The sequence below is a fragment of the Polyodon spathula genome, chromosome 45 (genome assembly GCF_017654505.1).
Source record: "Polyodon spathula isolate WHYD16114869_AA chromosome 45, ASM1765450v1, whole genome shotgun sequence".
In the NCBI taxonomy this organism is placed as follows: domain Eukaryota; kingdom Metazoa; phylum Chordata; class Actinopteri; order Acipenseriformes; family Polyodontidae; genus Polyodon; species Polyodon spathula.
Window position 1 is genome coordinate 1,364,774 of NC_054578.1, and position 17,500 is coordinate 1,382,273.

The 17,500-nt window shown below is 47.9% G+C and overlaps 3 protein-coding genes across 3 annotated transcripts in view; 2 read left to right on the forward strand and 1 right to left on the reverse strand.

Annotated features, from left to right (window-relative positions):
* Positions 1-1,159: 1,159 nt before the first annotated feature.
* On the forward strand, positions 1,160-7,074 carry prmt1 (protein arginine methyltransferase 1). Its single transcript, XM_041237714.1, has 10 exons — positions 1,160-1,344; positions 2,681-2,782; positions 3,331-3,486; positions 3,870-3,933; positions 4,252-4,394; positions 4,492-4,579; positions 5,114-5,229; positions 5,471-5,621; positions 6,273-6,394; positions 6,626-7,074. Exons 1-10 carry the CDS (start codon positions 1,321-1,323, stop codon positions 6,707-6,709), a joined length of 1,050 nt encoding a protein of 349 aa, XP_041093648.1. The 5' UTR covers positions 1,160-1,320; the 3' UTR covers positions 6,710-7,074.
* A 6,099-nt stretch (positions 7,075-13,173) lies between these two features.
* On the forward strand, positions 13,174-16,677 carry tspan4b (tetraspanin 4b). The gene is made up of 7 exons (XM_041237705.1): positions 13,174-13,242; positions 14,897-15,088; positions 15,447-15,521; positions 15,665-15,766; positions 16,111-16,227; positions 16,318-16,401; positions 16,528-16,677. The coding sequence occupies exons 1-7, from the start codon at positions 13,174-13,176 to the stop codon at positions 16,594-16,596; spliced, it is 708 nt and encodes a 235-aa protein (XP_041093639.1). The 3' UTR covers positions 16,597-16,677.
* Positions 16,678-17,128: 451 nt separating this feature from the next.
* The window catches only part of bcl2l12 (BCL2 like 12), a 5,769-nt gene continuing 5,397 nt past the window's right edge, over positions 17,129-17,500 (reverse strand). Inside the window, exon 7 of the mRNA XM_041237531.1 lies at positions 17,129-17,500. This exon is cut by the window's right edge and continues 15 nt beyond it. Coding sequence (XP_041093465.1) covers positions 17,471-17,500 — 30 coding nt within the window. The 3' untranslated portion in view covers positions 17,129-17,470.

A 17,500-nucleotide genomic window follows, 5' to 3' on the forward strand; every position in this document is an offset into this window, starting at 1 on the left:
TCCTTCGATGGCAGCGCATCCCGTCTCACTCTGGAATTGAGGGATGAGATAGAGATCTAGGCTAGGAGGAGAGGAGAGAGAGAGAGAGAGAGAGAGAGAGGAGAGAGAGATAGAGAGAGAGAGAGAGAGAGAGGAGAGATAGAGGAGAGGAGCCCGGTCACTGCGGGCAGCGATGCAGAATGAGGATTCAGAGAGACGCGGTGCGTGTGTGGAGAGAGGGAGAGAGATATTCAGGAGGGAGAGAGGAGAGATGGAGAGATGGAGAGAGATGGAGATGAGAGAGAGAGAGGTTGCAGCGACTGTCCTTATCGCTAGGGTGATAAGATTGTGCAAATATGATTCCGCCGCAGTGTGTTGCAAAATGCAAAATGCTCCGAATACAATCGCTCCGGCCGTCGATTCGATTTGCAAGCGTTGCGATTATTATTATTATTATTATTATTATTATTATTATTATTATTATTATTATTATTATTATTTATTCTTGTCTTTTATTTCGTATGCTCTTATTCTTGTCTTGGACTCGTGACCGAACATGCTGTCTTCTCGGCCTATACTCGGGACCGGACAGTCTTGAGCGGATACCAGCTGGAAGCGAGGATAGGCATTGAAGGGGGGGGGGGGGAGGAGGATAGGGGGGGGGATAGAAGAGAGAAGAGAGAAGAGAGAAGATCCCACCCACCTAGGGGAGAGGGCAGAGAGAGAGGGGGGGGGCCCCCCACCTAGGAGAGGGGGGGGGGGGGCCCCCACCTAGAGGGGGGGTGGATCGGGCAGCGAGAGGAGGCCCAGGGCTGGATAGGGGGGTGGGATAGGGGGGTGGGATTTTTTTGGTGTTTTATTAAAACGCGGTGGGGGGGGGGGTAAAGACTGACTGCGATTGGAGGAGAGGCGTGCCAGTCAGTCCCTTTCTCAGCGCTTCCTAAAGGTAATTTCAACCCATTCTGCGTTCATGGAAACGCCTCCGCTCGCCGCACCCGGGCGCGTTGAAACGGGCGCCATTGCGGCTCCGCTGCGGTCGGAATCGGGCGAGAAAACAACGAGGAGTCGGAGCCGCAATGGCGGACACGGGCTGCAGCTTCACAGCGGCGCCCTGCCAGGGTGTGGGCGGGATCTGCAGCCCCTTCACATCCTATCACCGCGCCCGATTCACGTCGATAGGCGGGGCGCTGCGGCCTGACCCTATCCGCGCTGCCCTCTCCTCCTGTGGGCGGGGTCCGGGGGCGCCTATCGTCCTATCAGGAGGCGCGGTTCGCGGGGCGGGCGGGGCCGGGCCGGTGTAAGGTCAGCGTGGCGCTGCTGCAGGAGAGGCAGAGTCGCGAAATGGCGGAAAGCGCGGTGATGGAGGTGAGCGGCGAGGCTTTCGAGCCGGGAGGGGAGGGAAGCGGCTGCGGACGCGGCGAGGCTTTCGAGCCGGGAGGGGAGGGAAGCGGCTGCGGACGCGGCGAGGCTTTCGAGCCGGGAGGGGAGGGAAGCGGCTGCGGACGCGGCGAGGCTTTCGAGCCGGGAGGGGAGGGACTGCAGACGGGGGGGCCCCGGTGCTGCTGCTGCTTTTTTCAGTTGTATTTTTCATGCCCAAATTAACGATGACTTGCTGATTATTATTATTATTATTATTATTATTTTAAACGTGTCTCCTCTTCTAAAATGTTTTGAAAAGTGACGTTAATAATTATGTAGAGGTCAGCTTCGCCAGCGCCACTATCGCTAATAATGATAATAATGATAATAATGCTGATGATATTATTATTAATAATATTAATGATGCGATCGCTGTTAACGCAGAGATTGGAAACGCGTCCCCGTGGATGTGTTCGTGCGTGTCTTTTATTTCGTAGTAATGACCAGCGTGGGTGAGACCGCGTGTCCCTCCAAACTGCGACACGCTCTCAACACGCGTGTTTCTGACACGGAGGTCGCGCCCGGGCGCACGAGGTTGTGTTTAAATCTCGCTGTGTTTTGCGTGTTTTTTTTTTTTCCCTTTCTTTGTGTTGAGTCGCGCTGCTGCTCTCCAGCTAGCCGAAACGTGCTCTGACGTCATTCATTCATCCTGGGGACTGGGGGGCTGGGGGGTTCAATAAAGTACCGAGTTTAAAAAAAAATAGCATTTAAACTTTTATATTGATACACACGGTTTATCACAAGTGCTTTTATACAATCTCGCTAACATCTAAGCGTCTCTCTAACCCGGTGCCAAAATTTAAAATAAAACAATAAATCTCTAGCATGCAAGAATCCCAGACTGGGCATCTGTTACGAATCGTCCTGACCTGGAAGGTTCTCGTAATCCATTATTATTATACCCGTCAGTCGCGCTAGATTGGGATGCGGCGCACCTCAAACGATTCAGGTGGGATTTTGAGTAAGCTGAGCTTCAGTTCGGGATTTCTGTTTCTTGCAGCGCAGTCGAGATGAAGAGGCGAGTGCAATTCCAGCTGAATTCCCAGCAGGATCGTTCATTCCCAGTGTCCCGTTCCCTCTAGCGAACCCCTCGGGTCTAACAGGCAGCGCTGGGACCCGGTTCGTTATCAGCAGGGTGTGCTGTGTCTCTAGATCTCTCTGTGTTTTAAGTGGGACCGGGGTACCCCAGTCCTGCAAACGCTTGACCGGGACGGAGTGTTTATTTGTGGTTTTATTTTGCCTGTTGTTCTGGGTGAGTGAATGCGTGTGTCTCCCCCTGCAGGTGTCGTGCAGCGCTGCGGAAAGCTCCGTGAAGCCCCAAGCAGAGGAGATGACGTCTAAGGATTATTACTTTGACTCGTACGCTCACTTCGGCATCCACGAGGTGAGCGAAATACATGGGAACGCATGGGATACGGCACGGTACAGGAGGACTCGCCCCCCTCTCTATACAGCATGAACCCACCCCCTCTATATAGAATGAACTCCCTCAGCTTCATAGAGTCCAGTGAAAGCTGCTGAATAATGTTCCCTTGTTAACATATTGAATTGCACCCCCTCTATATAGAATGAACTCCCTCAGCTTCATAGAGTCCAGTGAAAGCTGCTGAATAATGTTCCCTTGTTATCATATTGAATTCTGCTCCTCTTTGTAGTTTTTCCTGGGGCTTCACTTAATTTGAAAAATGTGACGTTTTAGAAATCTAACCTGAAATTTACACTCATATTTTTTTAGTGTCATTTGATTCTAAATGACAAATAGAATAGAACTGACTCTCTCATAGTTTCAATTGTCTGAATTCTAGATGGACTTTTTTTGTCGCTGGCTGTAGCATCGGTGTTGACCTGCCTGCAGATTGGTGCTGTGCTGAAGCGCACTGCCTTGTATTAACCCTCTCCCCCACCCCCTCCCCCCTCCTGTGGATGCTGCAGGAGATGCTGAAGGACGAGGTTCGGACGCTCACCTACAGGAACTCCATGTTCCACAACAAGCATCTCTTCAAGGACAAGGTGGTCCTGGACGTGGGCAGCGGCACAGGGATCCTGTGCATGTTCGCTGCTAAAGCAGGAGCCAAGAAAGTGATTGGGGTGAGAGGGGAGAGGAGCTGTACTCGGAGAGGGGAGGGCTGGGCGGCGCTCTCCCGGGAGGGGAGGGGAGGGCTGGGGTGTGTCTGTAGGATTTGATGTCTGGCTGCCATGTTTTGATTTATTATAGTATTATTTCTCGTTTTTGTTTCAGATCGAGGGGGGGGAGCGCCTGGGCCAGGGCTGGGCCGGCGTCAAAGTGTCTGTCGGATTTGATCTTGGCTGCCATGGTGTTTGATTTATTATAGTATTATTCTCGTTTTTGTTTCCCATACATCGAGGTGTTCTTCCAGTATTTCTATTGGGCTGTGTGTGTGTCTGTGGGATTTGATGTCTGGCTGCCATGTTTTGATTTATTATAGTATTATTTCTCGTTTTTGTTTCAGATCGAGTGTTCCAGTATTTCTGACTACGCTGTGAAAATCGTCAAGGCCAACAAACTGGATCACAGTGAGTGTGTGTGTGTGTGTGTGTGTGTGTGTGTGTGTGTGTGCGCTGCCACTAACCCAGCCAGCTGGATCACAGTGAGTGTGTGTGTGTGTGTGTGTGTGTGTGTGCGTGCCACTAACCCAGCCAGCTGCGATCACAGTGAGGGTGGTGTATGCGTCACGATTCTGCCACTACACAGTGAGGCCAGCTGTGCTGTGTCGTGCGCAGCGAGGTGCTGGGCCCAGCTGGATCACAGTGAGTGTGCGCGCTGCAGACGCTGGTCGATTCTATTAGGAAGGTGTGTGTGTGATCTGAGTCCTGTATTAATTCTCTCTGCAGTCGTGTCTATAATCAAGGGGAAGGTGGAGGAGGTCACTCTGCCAGTGGAGAAGGTGGATATCATCATCTCCGAGTGGATGGGATACTGTCTGTTTTACGAGTCCATGCTGAACACAGTCATCTACGCCCGGGACAAGTGGCTGGTGAGGGGGCGGGGCCTGGAGGAGGGGGGCAGGGCCTGGGTGATGAAGGGGAGGGGCAGGGCTGTCTGGTCTAACCCTATTTCTGTTCTCTTCCCAGAAACCAGATGGTCTGATTTTCCCCGACAGAGCGACTCTGTACGTGACGGCCATTGAAGACAGACAATACAAGGAATACAAAATCCACTGTGAGTGCGGAGAGCCAGAAACACACACACCCCCACACACACCACACTCGAGTACCACTTACACTGGGACACCACACACACCAGGAGTATACAATCACACCGTAGTGCAGGTCACAGCAGAAACAACACACACACTCACACACAGGTCGGTCTACACAAGTCGCATGAGGGGAACAGGACAGGGGACCACGACGGTAGATCCACACCTCCCCCACACACCCACAACACTGCAGGCAGTAACAATCCGTGTAGGGGTGTGTGATGTCAGACACCTGCAGCACACCGGGTTCATGTCGACACAGATAACACACACACACCCCCACACACACACACTGACACACAGTATACAATCCACTGAGTGCGGAGAGCCAGAAACACACACACCCCCACACACCACACACACACAGTATACAATCCAGTGAGTGCAGCGAGGCAGAAACACACACACACAGTATACAGTCAGAGGGCAGGGAGCCAGCCAGGAGCTGATGTGCAGCTAATTCTCTGTCCTCTGTCCCCTGTGCTCCATCTCAGGGTGGGAGAACGTCTATGGGTTTGACATGTCCTGCATTAAAGAGGTCGCAATCAAGGAGCCGCTGGTGGACGTCGTGGACCCGAAGCAGCTGGTCTCGAGCGCCTGTCTGATCAAGGTGAGGAACGGAGAGAACGGGGGGGGGCGGGGGCTGTGAGGCACAACCACGAGAGACCAAGTCAACTGGGAGAAACGTTTTAATGCCTTCGTCACCCAGAACTGCACTGGATCAGAAACTCCAAACCAGATGAGACTGAGAGAGAGTCAAGTTAGCAGAGAAACCTCATTTAAGTCTCTAACCTTTTTGAATCCTGTACCCCTCCCTTTGTGTTAATCCTCTCTCTCTCTCTCTCTCTCAGGAGGTTGATATCTACACAGTGAAGATTGAAGACCTGTCCTTCTCCTCTCCTTTCTGCCTGCAAGTGAAGAGGAATGACTACACCCACGCGCTGGTCACCTACTTCAACATTGAGTTCACTCGCTGTCACAAGAGAACTGGCTTCTCCACCAGTGAGTGCAGCCCAAACCACAGCTCCCAGTGCAGCAAACCATTCCGCTCGCGGGATTCTCCTCCTCTCCACTTCAGAGCGAGAGCGAGCGCTTTACACGAATATCTGTTTCTATATATAATTTATCTTTTCTGCCATTTCTAATACTGCCAAAACAATGCTGGGTAAATGCCGTCTTTGCAATTAACATTTTTAAAGATGTGTTACTCTTACACAAAGTAAATAAACACAGTATACTGGAATCGCAGTAGTGGTGGTCACACACACACACACACACACACACTCTCATATGCTATTTCTTGTCGCCTCTGTGTCGCTCCCGGTCCCTCGGGCAGGCGCTTCTCAATCAGGCTTCCTCTGATGCAGCTCGATTACCAAAATAAAGATTTTATTGATGTGACAATTTTAAGTTTTGCTGACGCACCTAAACCGCGAACATCAGCACAACGCCGTAGAGATTCCTCCTCTCTCTCTCGTACGCGCAGCTGTGACTGGTCTCCGTGGCTCAGTCTCCACGCTGGACGGCTAGTTCTGCCGTCCCTCTCCTAACAGGACCATTGGCTGAGTCCTGGGAATTCTGTCTGCCTGAGGGGCAGGTTTTGGGGAGGCGCTTGTTCTCAGACTGTGTGTTAATCCTCTCTCTCGCTCTCAGGCCCCGAGTCTCCCTACACTCACTGGAAGCAGACTGTGTTCTACCTGGACGATTACCTCACCGTGAAGACCGGAGAGGAGATCCTGGGAACCATCTCCATGAAGCCCAACGCCAAGAACAATGTGAGTGCTGAACTGGGAGCACTGGGAACCAGAGAATCCACTCCTTCAGCTTCATAGAGTCCAGTGAAAGCTGCTGAATAATGTTCCCTTGTTAACATACTGAATTGGACCCCCTCTACAGCTGTGTGTTCAGCAGGCTTGTGATTCACTGCAGTAACTGGAGCTAATCTCTCTCTCTCTCTCTCTCCTCTCTCTCTCTCTCTCTCTCTCTCTCTCTCTCTCTCTCTCCAGCGTGATCTTGACTTCTCCATTGATATCGATTTCAAAGGGCAGCTCTGCGAGATTTCCAAGACCTGTGAGTACCGAATGCGCTAGAAAACGATTCATCCGTCAATCAAACATTACCAGCGAGTCCAGCTGCATCACCCCCCCCCCCGGGTCTCCACAGCAACGCCACCGCCTCGTCCCGTCACCACGGCAACCGCCCTGCCCACTGCTGGAAGCAGCTGTTTTTCTGTTCTGCCCTGTTTTGTTTACTTCCTGTGTTGTGAGTTTCCACGGAAAGGCAACGCTTCTCCTGACCATACGTTTTTATACCCGAGGTGTTATTATGGTCTGTAATTCTTGTTTTTTCTGAGATCTATTAAAGTAAAGGAGACTGAGGCTCAAGATTTTAGCCTGGTTTGTGGGGGAGGGGTTTGTGTTTTAATAAATTAAAATGGGATGTTTTTCAAACTGAAGAAGGAACATTTGTATTTATTTTCTTGCTGCTTTATTCATGGTTTTGGGTGTTTTTTGTTTTATTTTTAAAAAAAATAAATATTAAAGGATTTGGTCTGAGTGACGTCTGGGTCTCGTCTGTCTTTATGAAACTGGGTTCGCAGAGCGGAGCCTGGAAGAGAAGAGTCGGAGCGATCTGGAATCCAGAACCTCTCCGAGTGTCGGGCGTCTCCAACGTGGGTGTGGGTCCCCCCCCTCCCCTCGCTCCCTTGGGTTTTAGTGGTTAACCCGAGGCGCGTCTCCCTCTATTGTGTTGAGTTTTTGTCAGTTTGAGAGCAGTCGGTTTTTATAGTCTGATTCAGTAAGTTATCCATGCTCCACTGTCTGGGGGAGGGTGTAAACTAACTGGTCAGTCAACAGCGCCTGCTCTTACAGAGCAGTGAACACAACGCTGAACTAGAATTATGGTGGCGGCCGCAGTACTTCTCTTTTAGTAGCTCACTTTACTCTCAGTAGCGTGTGCAGTGGCAGGTTTAAGAGGCTGGCTGTAGTTCCTCTATCAAACCACACGAGGGCAGCAGGGCGCCACAGTCTCGCAGAGAGAGAGACAAGTAATGAGATCCAGATGGCTTTTTTTTTTTTTTTTCCCATGTAAAATATCCCAGATTCAGAAAGCACGGAATTTGAGCAGAGAGAGATCCTTGCAGACTCCTGCACGCCAGCGCAGGGGGACACTGTGTGACAGACGGACAGACAGGCTGTCAGTCTCACAGAAACATCTTCGGGTTTAAAAGTGGAGCTTTAAGCTCTGAGCTCAACCTCCTTGTGCGCCGTCCTTCTGATGAGACATCAAACAAACGAGGTCCTATTGGAAGTGACTCTGCAGCAGCCCCTGACTCGCTGTGTCTCTGTGTGAGACCCTGAGCGAGTCCCTGAACCTCCTTGTGCTCCGTCCTTCAGGCGAGACGTTGTTTTAACAGTCTCTGCAGCCGATAGAGCACACATCCTGGTCTCTGTGAGTTGCTTTGGATAAAGGTGTCTCCTAAGAAACAAATAATAATCTCCAGTCTGTTGCTACCATATATAATACACTGATCAATACAGCCTCTAATAGACCATCATCAATACAGCCTCTCTAATACAGCATCATCAATACAGCCTCTCTAATACAGCATCATCAATACAGCCTCTCTAATACAGCATCATCAATACAGCCTCTCTAATACAGCATCATCGATACAGCCTCTCTAATACAGCATCATCAATACAGCCTCTCTAATACAGCATCATCAATACAGCCTCTCTCCTCTAATACAGCATCATCAATACAGCCTCTCTAATACAGCATCATCAATACAGCCTCTCTCCTCTAATACAGCATCATCAATACAGCCTCTCCAGCCTCTCTAATACAGCATCATCAATACAGCCTCTCTCCTCTAATACAGCATCATCAATACAGCCTCTCTCCTCTAATACAGCATCATCAATACAGCCTCTCTAATACAGCATCATCAATACAGCCTCTCTCCTCTAATACAGCATCATCGATACAGCCTCTCTCCTCTAATACAGCATCATCAATACAGCCTCTCTAATACAGCATCATCAATACAGCCTCTCTCCTCTAATACAGCATCATCATACAGCCTCTCTAATACAACATCATCGATACAGATACAGCCTCTCTCCTCTCGAATCTCTAATACAGCATCATCGATACAGCCTCTCTCCTCTAATACAGCATCATCAATACAGCCTCTCTAATACAGCATCATCAATACAGCTCTCATCTAATACAGCATCATCTACAGCCTCTCTCCTCTAATGCAGCATCATCAATACAGCCTCTCTAATACAGCATCATCAATACAGCCTCTCTCCTCTAATACAGCATCATCAATACAGCCTCTCTAATACAGCATCATCAATACAGCCTCTCTCCTCTAATACAGCATCATCAATACAGCCTCTCTAATACAGCATCATCAATACAGCCTCTCTCCTCTAATACAGCATCATCAATACAGCCTCTCTAATACAGCATCATCAATACAGCCTCTCTCCTCTAATACAGCATCATCAATACAGCCTCTCTAATACAGCATCATCAATACAGCCTCTCTCCTCTAATACAGCATCATCAATACAGCCTCTCTAATACAGCATCATCAATACAGCCTCTCTCAGCTCTACATACAGCATCATCAATACAGCCTCTCTCTAATACAGCATCATCAATACAGCCTCTCTAATACAGCATCATCAATACAGCCTCTCTCCTCTAATACAGCATCATCAATACAGCCTCTCTAATACAGCATCATCAATACAGCCTCTCTAATACAGCATCATCAATACAGCCTCTCTCCTCTAATACAGCATCATCAATACAGCCTCTCTAATACAGCATCATCGATACAGCCTCTCTAATACAGCATCATCAATACAGCCTCTCTAATACAGCATCATCAATACAGCCTCTCTCCTCTAATACAGCATCATCAATACAGCCTCTCTAATACAGCATCATCAATACAGCCTCTCTCCTCTAATACAGCATCATCAATACAGCCTCTCTAATACAGCATCATCAATACAGCCTCTCTAATACAGCATCATCAATACAGCCTCTCTAATACAGCATCATCAATACAGCCTCTCTAATACAGCATCATCAATACAGCCTCTCTCCTCTAATACAGCATCATCAATACAGCCTCTCTCCTCTAATACAGCATCATCAATACAGCCTCTCTAATACAGCATCATCAATACAGCCTCTCTCCTCTAATACAGCATCATCAATACAGCCTCTCTAATACAGCATCATCAATACAGCCTCTCTCCTCTAATACAGCATCATCAATACAGCCTCTCTCCTCTAATACAGCATCATCAATACAGCCTCTCTCCTCTAATACAGCATCATCAATACAGCCTCTCTCCTCTAATACAGCATCATCAATACAGCCTCTCTAATACAGCATCATCAATACAGCCTCTCTAATACAGCATCATCAATACAGCCTCTCTCCTCTAATACAGCATCATCAATACAGCCTCTCTAATACAGCATCATCAATACAGCCTCTCTAATACAGCATCATCAATACAGCCTCTCTAATACAGCATCATCAATACAGCCTCTCTAATACAGCATCATCAATACAGCCTCTCTCTAATACAGCATCATCAATACAGCCTCTCTCCTCTAATACAGCATCATCAATACAGCCTCTCTAATACAGCATCATCGATACAGCCTCTCTAATACAGCATCATCAATACAGCCTCTCTCTAATACAGCATCATCGATACAGCCTCTCTCCTCTAATACAGCATCATCGATACAGCCTCTCTAATACAGCATCATCGATACAGCCTCTCTCCTCTAATACAGCATCATCAATACAGCCTCTCTAATACAGCATCATCAATACAGCCTCTCCTCTAATACAGCATCATCAATACAGCCTCTCTAATACAGCATCATCAATACAGCCTCTCTAATACAGCATCATCAATACAGCCTCTCTAATACAGCATCATCAATACAGCCTCTCTCCTCTAATACAGCATCATCAATACAGCCTCTCTAATACAGCATCATCAATACAGCCTCTCTAATACAGCATCATCGATACAGCCTCTCTAATACAGCATCATCAATACAGCCTCTCTCCTCTAATACAGCATCATCAATACAGCCTCTCTAATACAGCATCATCAATACAGCCTCTCTCCTCTAATACAGCATCATCAATACAGCCTCTCTAATACAGCATCATCAATACAGCCTCTCTCCTCTAATACAGCATCATCAATACAGCCTCTCTCCTCTAATACAGCATCATCGATACAGCCCCTCCCCTCTACAGCGAGATGAGGAGATACCCTCGGAGTAGCTAGAGGAGTGATCTGTCCTCTGAGAGATTCCTGTACGTAGTAGCTAGGAAGATTACAGCATCTCTCACAGCCTCTCTAATACAGCATCATCAATACAGCCTCTCTGGAGATTATGTCCATCTAGTTAATGCGGAGAGAGGGAGAGAGCATCATCGATACAGCCTCTCTCCTCTAGAGAGCATCATCCCCAGGAGGAGGGGGGCGGGCGGAGCAGGAGACAAAGGAGGAGATCCTCTAATCGAGAAGGTCTGGAAGAAAACCATTTTTAGAAGTAGATCAGAGGGGGAGCATCAGAGAGTACAGCCTCTCTAATACAGCATCATCAAGGACAGCCTCTCTCCTCTAATACAGCATCATCAAGCGATGATCTGAGCAGTCGGGAGGGAGGAGTTATTAAAGAGAGGTTTTCTTTCTCTCAAACAATTCGTTTGTTAATCTCTCGAAGAACCCTCCGACCTTTCAGCACGCGCCTGTCTTAATACAGTCTTCTACATAGATCAGACGCAAGAGCAAAGAAGGTCGAGGAAAGACAGGTAAGAGTAAGAGCCTGTCTCGATCTCTGTTGTGTCTGTATTGAGCAAAGACTTACCAATCTTTGTCCTAGTGAGAACACAATAGAAGGAAAAATACCCGGTTTTTGCAGAACTCAAAGTGAGTTTGAGCGCCCCGGGAGCAGTATCAATCGAATCTCTCCTATCCTTCTAGGCGCCCTCTCCTCTCTCCTCTCTCTCTCTCTCTCCTCTCTAATCTCAGCTCATCTCTCCTCTCTCCTCTCCTCTCTCCCTCGCTCTCTCTGCTCTGATTTCTTTGCAGAATGTCAACAACTTCACTGGAGAAAATCCCTCATTCATGTGTCATAAGGGAGGAAGTACATATTATATCAATATATAGATATATATATATATATATATATATATATATATACACACACTCTATATAATTGCTGGCTAGCTCTTATCTCAGCAGTGACACACGTCCTGTTTGTGGGAGTGACTTCCTGTCGCTGAAACAATGCAAACATCCTCCTGAAAGTTCCTAATATTTAATATTTATATATTTCCAATATTTATATATTTCCAATGTTTATATATTTCCAATATTTATATATTTCCAATATTTATATATTTCCAATGTTTATAACGTTTATATATTTATAACGTTTATATATTTATAATGTTTATATCTCAGGGGTTTGATTTGAAGAAGCTGTTGATTTATTGGCAGAATAATGAATCACAGAAACAACTCTGTAAAAAGATGCATAAATACTGAAATAAACCCTCCTCTCCCTCTCCTCTCTCTCTCTCTCCTCCTCTCCAACTCCTCTCTCCTCTCCTCTCCTCTCATCGCTCTCTCCTCTCTCTCCCTCTCCTCAGCCTCTCTCCTCTCTCTCTCTCTCCTCTCAGCCTCTCTCCTCTCTCCTCTCCCCCCTCTCCTCTCAGAAACTATCTAATCCAAGCAGGGAGACGTTTTAAGTGTATTTATCCTGTCCGATATAGGGAGTTTCAGAGTTGAGTAGAGAATCGACGCTCTTTTAGAGGGTAAATGAACAGTTCCAGGTTGATATTTGGAGGAGAGTCCTCTATCCCCTCTTCTCTCTCTCTCTCTCTCTCTCAGGATGGCCGGATCACATCACTGTCTCGAGTAGGCTGAGTGTGAGATAATTGAGAACCAGATCGAGAAGAGGAGTCGTCAGAAAATCGAACAAAAGACGATCACAGAAGAGACATGCGCTTTGTACGTTTGTAGGAGACTTCAAGTGAAGATCACAGTAGAAATACAAAGGTTAAAATATGACAGGTTGCAAATATATAAGTGAGTGAAATCTATAAAGGGGGGCTTAACTCTTTCTCTCGGGTGTTTGAAGTACTCTCCTCTCCTTCAACCTGTCTCTTCCTCCCATACTCGGCAATATTTACAAATATAGAGACCCAATCTATCTTCGCTTATCAGTGTCTATGAGCTCTGTCTGTCTCTCTGTCTCTGTCTTGGTCTCTCTCCCCTCCTCCATAGTGGGACGTTTGAAAGTCTCCTCTGGGAATCTTCTCCTCTCCTCCTCTCTCTCCTCTCCAATCGCCACTAGGATTCTCCTCCTCTCCTCTCCCTCCCCTCTCCTCTCTGATCCCTCCTCTCCCCTCTCCAGCCTCCTCTCTCAGACTCCGGGAGAGGATCTCGCGCTCCAGTCCTCTCTCCTCTCTCTCTCTCTCAGGATGGCCGGATCACATCACTGTCTCGGGTGTTTGAAGTACCTCATGTTCATCTTCAACCTGGTCTTCTGGGTGAGCAGTGCATTGTGGGATACTGGAGGGGCTGTCTGTCTGTCTTTCTGTCAATTGTGCGCAAACTTCTGTCCCCCCCCCCCCCAGTGTGGCTACGAGGATTATTCAGCCATGGACACAACGACTGTTGAGGGCGACGTGCTCGTTTCATCAGGTTTCACTAGGGGTTTAATAATTAGACTCCCGCTGCACAGCGGTGTGATCCGGTCCTGCTTTCACTAGGAGTTTAATAATCAGACTCCCGCTGCACAGCGGTGTGATCCAGTCCTGCTTTCACTAGGAGTTTAATAATCAGACTCCCGCTGCACAGCGGTGTGATCCAGTCCTGCTTTCACTAGGAGTTTAATAATCAGACTCCCGCTGCACAGCAGTGTGATCCAGTCCTGCTTTCACTAGGAGTTTAATAATCAGACTCCCGCTGCACAGCAGTGTGATCCAGTCCTGCTTTCACTAGGAGTTTAATAATCAGACTCCCGCTGCACAGCGTGTGTGATCCAGTCCTGCTTTCACTAGGAGTTTAATAATCAGACTCCCGCTGCACAGCAGTGTGATCCAGTCCTGCTTTCACTAGGAGTTTAATAATCAGACTCCCGCTGCACAGCAGTGTGATCCAGTCCTGCTTTCACTAGGAGTTTAATAATCAGACTCCCGCTGCACAGCAGTGTGATCCAGTCCTGCTTTCACTAGGAGTTTAATAATCAGACTCCCGCTGCACAGCAGTGTGATCCAGTCCTGCTTTCACTAGGAGTTTAATAATCAGACTCCCGCTGCACAGCAGTGTGATCCAGTCCTGCTTTCACTAGGAGTTTAATAATCAGACTCCCGCTGCACAGCAGTGTGATCCAGTCCTGCTTTCACTAGGAGTTTAATAATCAGACTCCCGCTGCACAGCGGTGTGATCCAGTCCTGCTTTCACTAGGAGTTTAATAATCAGACTCCCGCTGCACAGCGGTGTGATCCAGTCCTGCTTTCACTAGGAGTTTAATAATCAGACTCCCGCTGCACAGCAGTGTGATCCAGTCCTGCTTTCACTAGGAGTTTAATAATCAGACTCCCGCTGCACAGCAGTGTGATCCAGTCCTGCTTTCACTAGGAGTTTAATAATCAGACTCCCGCTGCACAGCGGTGTGATCCAGTCCTGCTTTCACTAGGAGTTTAATAATCAGACTCCCGCTGCACAGCAGTGTGATCCAGTCCTGCTTTCACTAGGTGTTTAATAATCAGACTCCCGCTGCACAGCAGTGTGATCCAGTCCTGCTTTCACTAGGAGTTTAATAATCAGACTCCCGCTGCACAGCAGTGTGATCCAGTCCTGCTTTCACTAGGAGTTTAATAATCAGACTCCCGCTGCACAGCAGTGTGATCCAGTCCTGCTTTCACTAGGAGTTTAATAATCAGACTCCCGCTGCACAGCGGTGTGATCCAGTCCTGCTTTCACTAGGAGTTTAATAATCAGACTCCCGCTGCACAGCAGTGTGATCCAGTCCTGCTTTCACTAGGAGTTTAATAATCAGACTCCCGCTGCACAGCAGTGTGATCCAGTCCTGCTTTCACTAGGAGTTTAATAATAAGACTCCCGCTGCACAGCAGTGTGATCCAGTCCTGGTTTCACTGGGAGTTTAATAATAAGACTCACCCTCTTCTCCCCTCCCAGCTCGGGGGGTGTGGTTTGTTTGGCGTGGGGGTGTGGCTGGCTGTCACTCAAGCCCCCTTTGCCAGCCTGTCCTCCTCCTTCCCATCAGTCTCTGCTGCCAACCTCATCCTGGTTGCCGGGGGCGTCACCATGGTGATCGGCTTCATCGGCTGCCTGGGGGCCGTCAAAGAGCATCGCTGTCTGCTGATGAGTGTGAGTGACACTGCCCCCTGCTGCACAGGGAGGGAACTGCAGGCTAATTATCTCTATAGTATCTCTCTATCTATAGTATCTTTCTGTCTATTTCTCTCTCTATCTATAGTATCTATCTGTCTATTTCTCTCTCTATCTATAGTATCTATCTGTCTATTATTTGCTCTTATTAGGACCGAAGTCACTGTGTTTTATATCTTTGCTCTTAACTGCACTGCAATTCTTGATCTGTATTTTTTTGTAGAGTGTAAGTCGCTCTTGCTAAGGGCTTCAGCTAGAAACATATACTGTAGTGCAGACACACTGTGATTAGTGATTGCGATTAGTGACTGTGTCACACTGGGTCTGTCTGTTTCAGTTCTTTGTGATTCTGCTGCTCATCTTCCTCACTGAAGTGATTGTTGGGGGCGTGCTGTACTTCTACAGAGAGCAGGTGAGAGGAGAGAGGGGAGAGAGTGTGTGTGGAAGGGGGAGTGTGTGTGCGTCTGTGTGTGGGGGGGACAGAGGGAGGGAGGGGAGGGGAGTGTGGTTCTGTGTCCGAATTGTTCCTAGTATCTCTCTCTCTCTATCTCTCAGTTTGACAGGAGCGCTCAGGAGGATCTGAAGAAAGGGATGATTTTCTACAACAAGAAGGGGAACGAGGGGCTGTCTGTCGCCTGGGACACCGTGCAGGAGAAAGTGAGATAGAGAGCTGAGAGTGTCTGTGAGAGAGGTGGAGAGCTGAGATAGAGCTGAGAGTGTCTGTGAGAGAGGTGGAGAGCTGAGCATGTCTGTGAGAGAGATAGAGAGCTGAGAGTGTCTGTGAGAGAGGTGGAGCTGAGAGTGTCTGTAAGAGAGGTGGAGAGCTGAGAGTGTCTGTAAGAGAGATGGAGAGTTGAGTTTCGCGGTGAGATGGAGAGTCGAGTTTCTCTGTGAGATGGAGAGTCGAGTTTCGCTGTAAGATGGAGAGTCGAGTTGAGTCAGAGTTTCTCTGTGTGTTTCTGTGTGTTTCTCTCTCATAGTAATCTCTGTGTTCCTCTCAGTTTAAATGCTGTGGAGTTTATAACAGTAGCGACTGGAAAGAGATGCTGGGTACCTCTGTACTCCCCCGTTCCTGCTGCAGTGTTGCAGTCCAGCCCCACTGCAAGACATGGGACACGGTGAGACCATTGGCATTTCTAAGGGGGTGGCTAGAACTCCTCAAACTTTGAAAGTACATTCATCTCTGTCTCTCTGTCTCTGTCTCTCAGGCCTGTTACAGGCAGGTGAAGGACTGGCTTCACCAACACATTTATTCTGTTCTCGTCTTTGGGATCGCTATCGGAATCGTGCAGGTAACAGTGTGTGTGAGTGTGTCAGTGTGAGTGTGTGTCAGTGTGTGTGTGTGTCAGTGTGAGTGTGTCTTATTAATAATAATCTCTCTCTCTCTCTCCTCTCTCTCTCTCTCTCTCTCCTCTCAGGTTTTTGCTCTCGGGTTTTCTCTGCTGCTGTACTGTCAGATTCGAAGAGCCGAGAAATACCTGAACTGAGACACAGACTGACACACACAGAGACACACACACACACACAGACAGACCGAGACAGACACACACACACACACACACACACACAGAGCCCCACAATCCTGTTCAGTTTGATGCTACAATATAATCCCTTCTTCTTGGTGTCTGTGTTAGTTTTAAAATACATTTTGCATAATTCCAAATATATATGTAATTATGTTTTTTGAATCTGTAAGAAACATACTAACTATATATTTTGCTATGAACTCTGTTCCAAAGATAATATTCTTAAAAATAAATAAATAAATAAATAAATAAAAACTATGGCGCCTCCTAGCGGCCACATATTGCACTGCACTGTACTACTGCAGCCCTTTCCTCTCGTTTTCAGTCTCGTTTCGCACGCGTTTGTATTTTCCACTCGGTTTGTTTCTGAACTGCATTGCATTGTACAGCTTTGTGAAAGTCCTGGTGTGTTTTCTACCCCAGCGAGTCTCGCTGCCGTCTGCATCTCTCACTGCTTTCTGAGTTTCACAATAAAAGAACGATTGACCAAAACAAGGGTTTGTGTTTTACTGTCGTGAAGCAGACAGACAGACAGGCGCGCACATACACACTGACACAAACTCACACACACATTGACCCACACTGACACTCACACACACACACACACACACACACACACACACACAATGCAAGTTAAAAATTTTAAAAGCCTTTTAAAATCTAGAGTAACATTGCTGTGATTTGAATGAATCCCCACACAGCCCCCGCGCACAGAGCCGGGACCCGGGACTTTCCTCCTCTTTACACACTCAACTTTCAATATTACAAACAGGCGCTAGAGTGCCTAGAGCAGACAGTCCTCCTCAATCCCAGGATCCCCTGGGGCAAGGGGGGGTCAGTCCAGAACTTCGATGAGGTCATTGAG

Excerpts from the sequence above, each read along its gene's own strand:
- prmt1 (XM_041237714.1), top strand. The coding sequence starts at position 1,321 with ATGGCGGAAAGCGCGGTGATGGAG. Across the intron at positions 2,783-3,330 it reads CTCACTTCGGCATCCACGAG|GAGATGCTGAAGGACGAGGT; the intron begins GTGAGCGAAATA and ends TGGATGCTGCAG. Across the intron at positions 3,487-3,869 it reads GAGCCAAGAAAGTGATTGGG|ATCGAGTGTTCCAGTATTTC; the intron begins GTGAGAGGGGAG and ends TTTTTGTTTCAG.
- tspan4b (XM_041237705.1), top strand. The coding sequence starts at position 13,174 with ATGGCCGGATCACATCACTGTCTCGGGTGTTTGAAGTACCTCATGTTC. Across the intron at positions 15,767-16,110 it reads GGGACACCGTGCAGGAGAAA|TTTAAATGCTGTGGAGTTTA; the intron begins GTGAGATAGAGA and ends TGTTCCTCTCAG. Across the intron at positions 16,228-16,317 it reads ACTGCAAGACATGGGACACG|GCCTGTTACAGGCAGGTGAA; the intron begins GTGAGACCATTG and ends TCTGTCTCTCAG.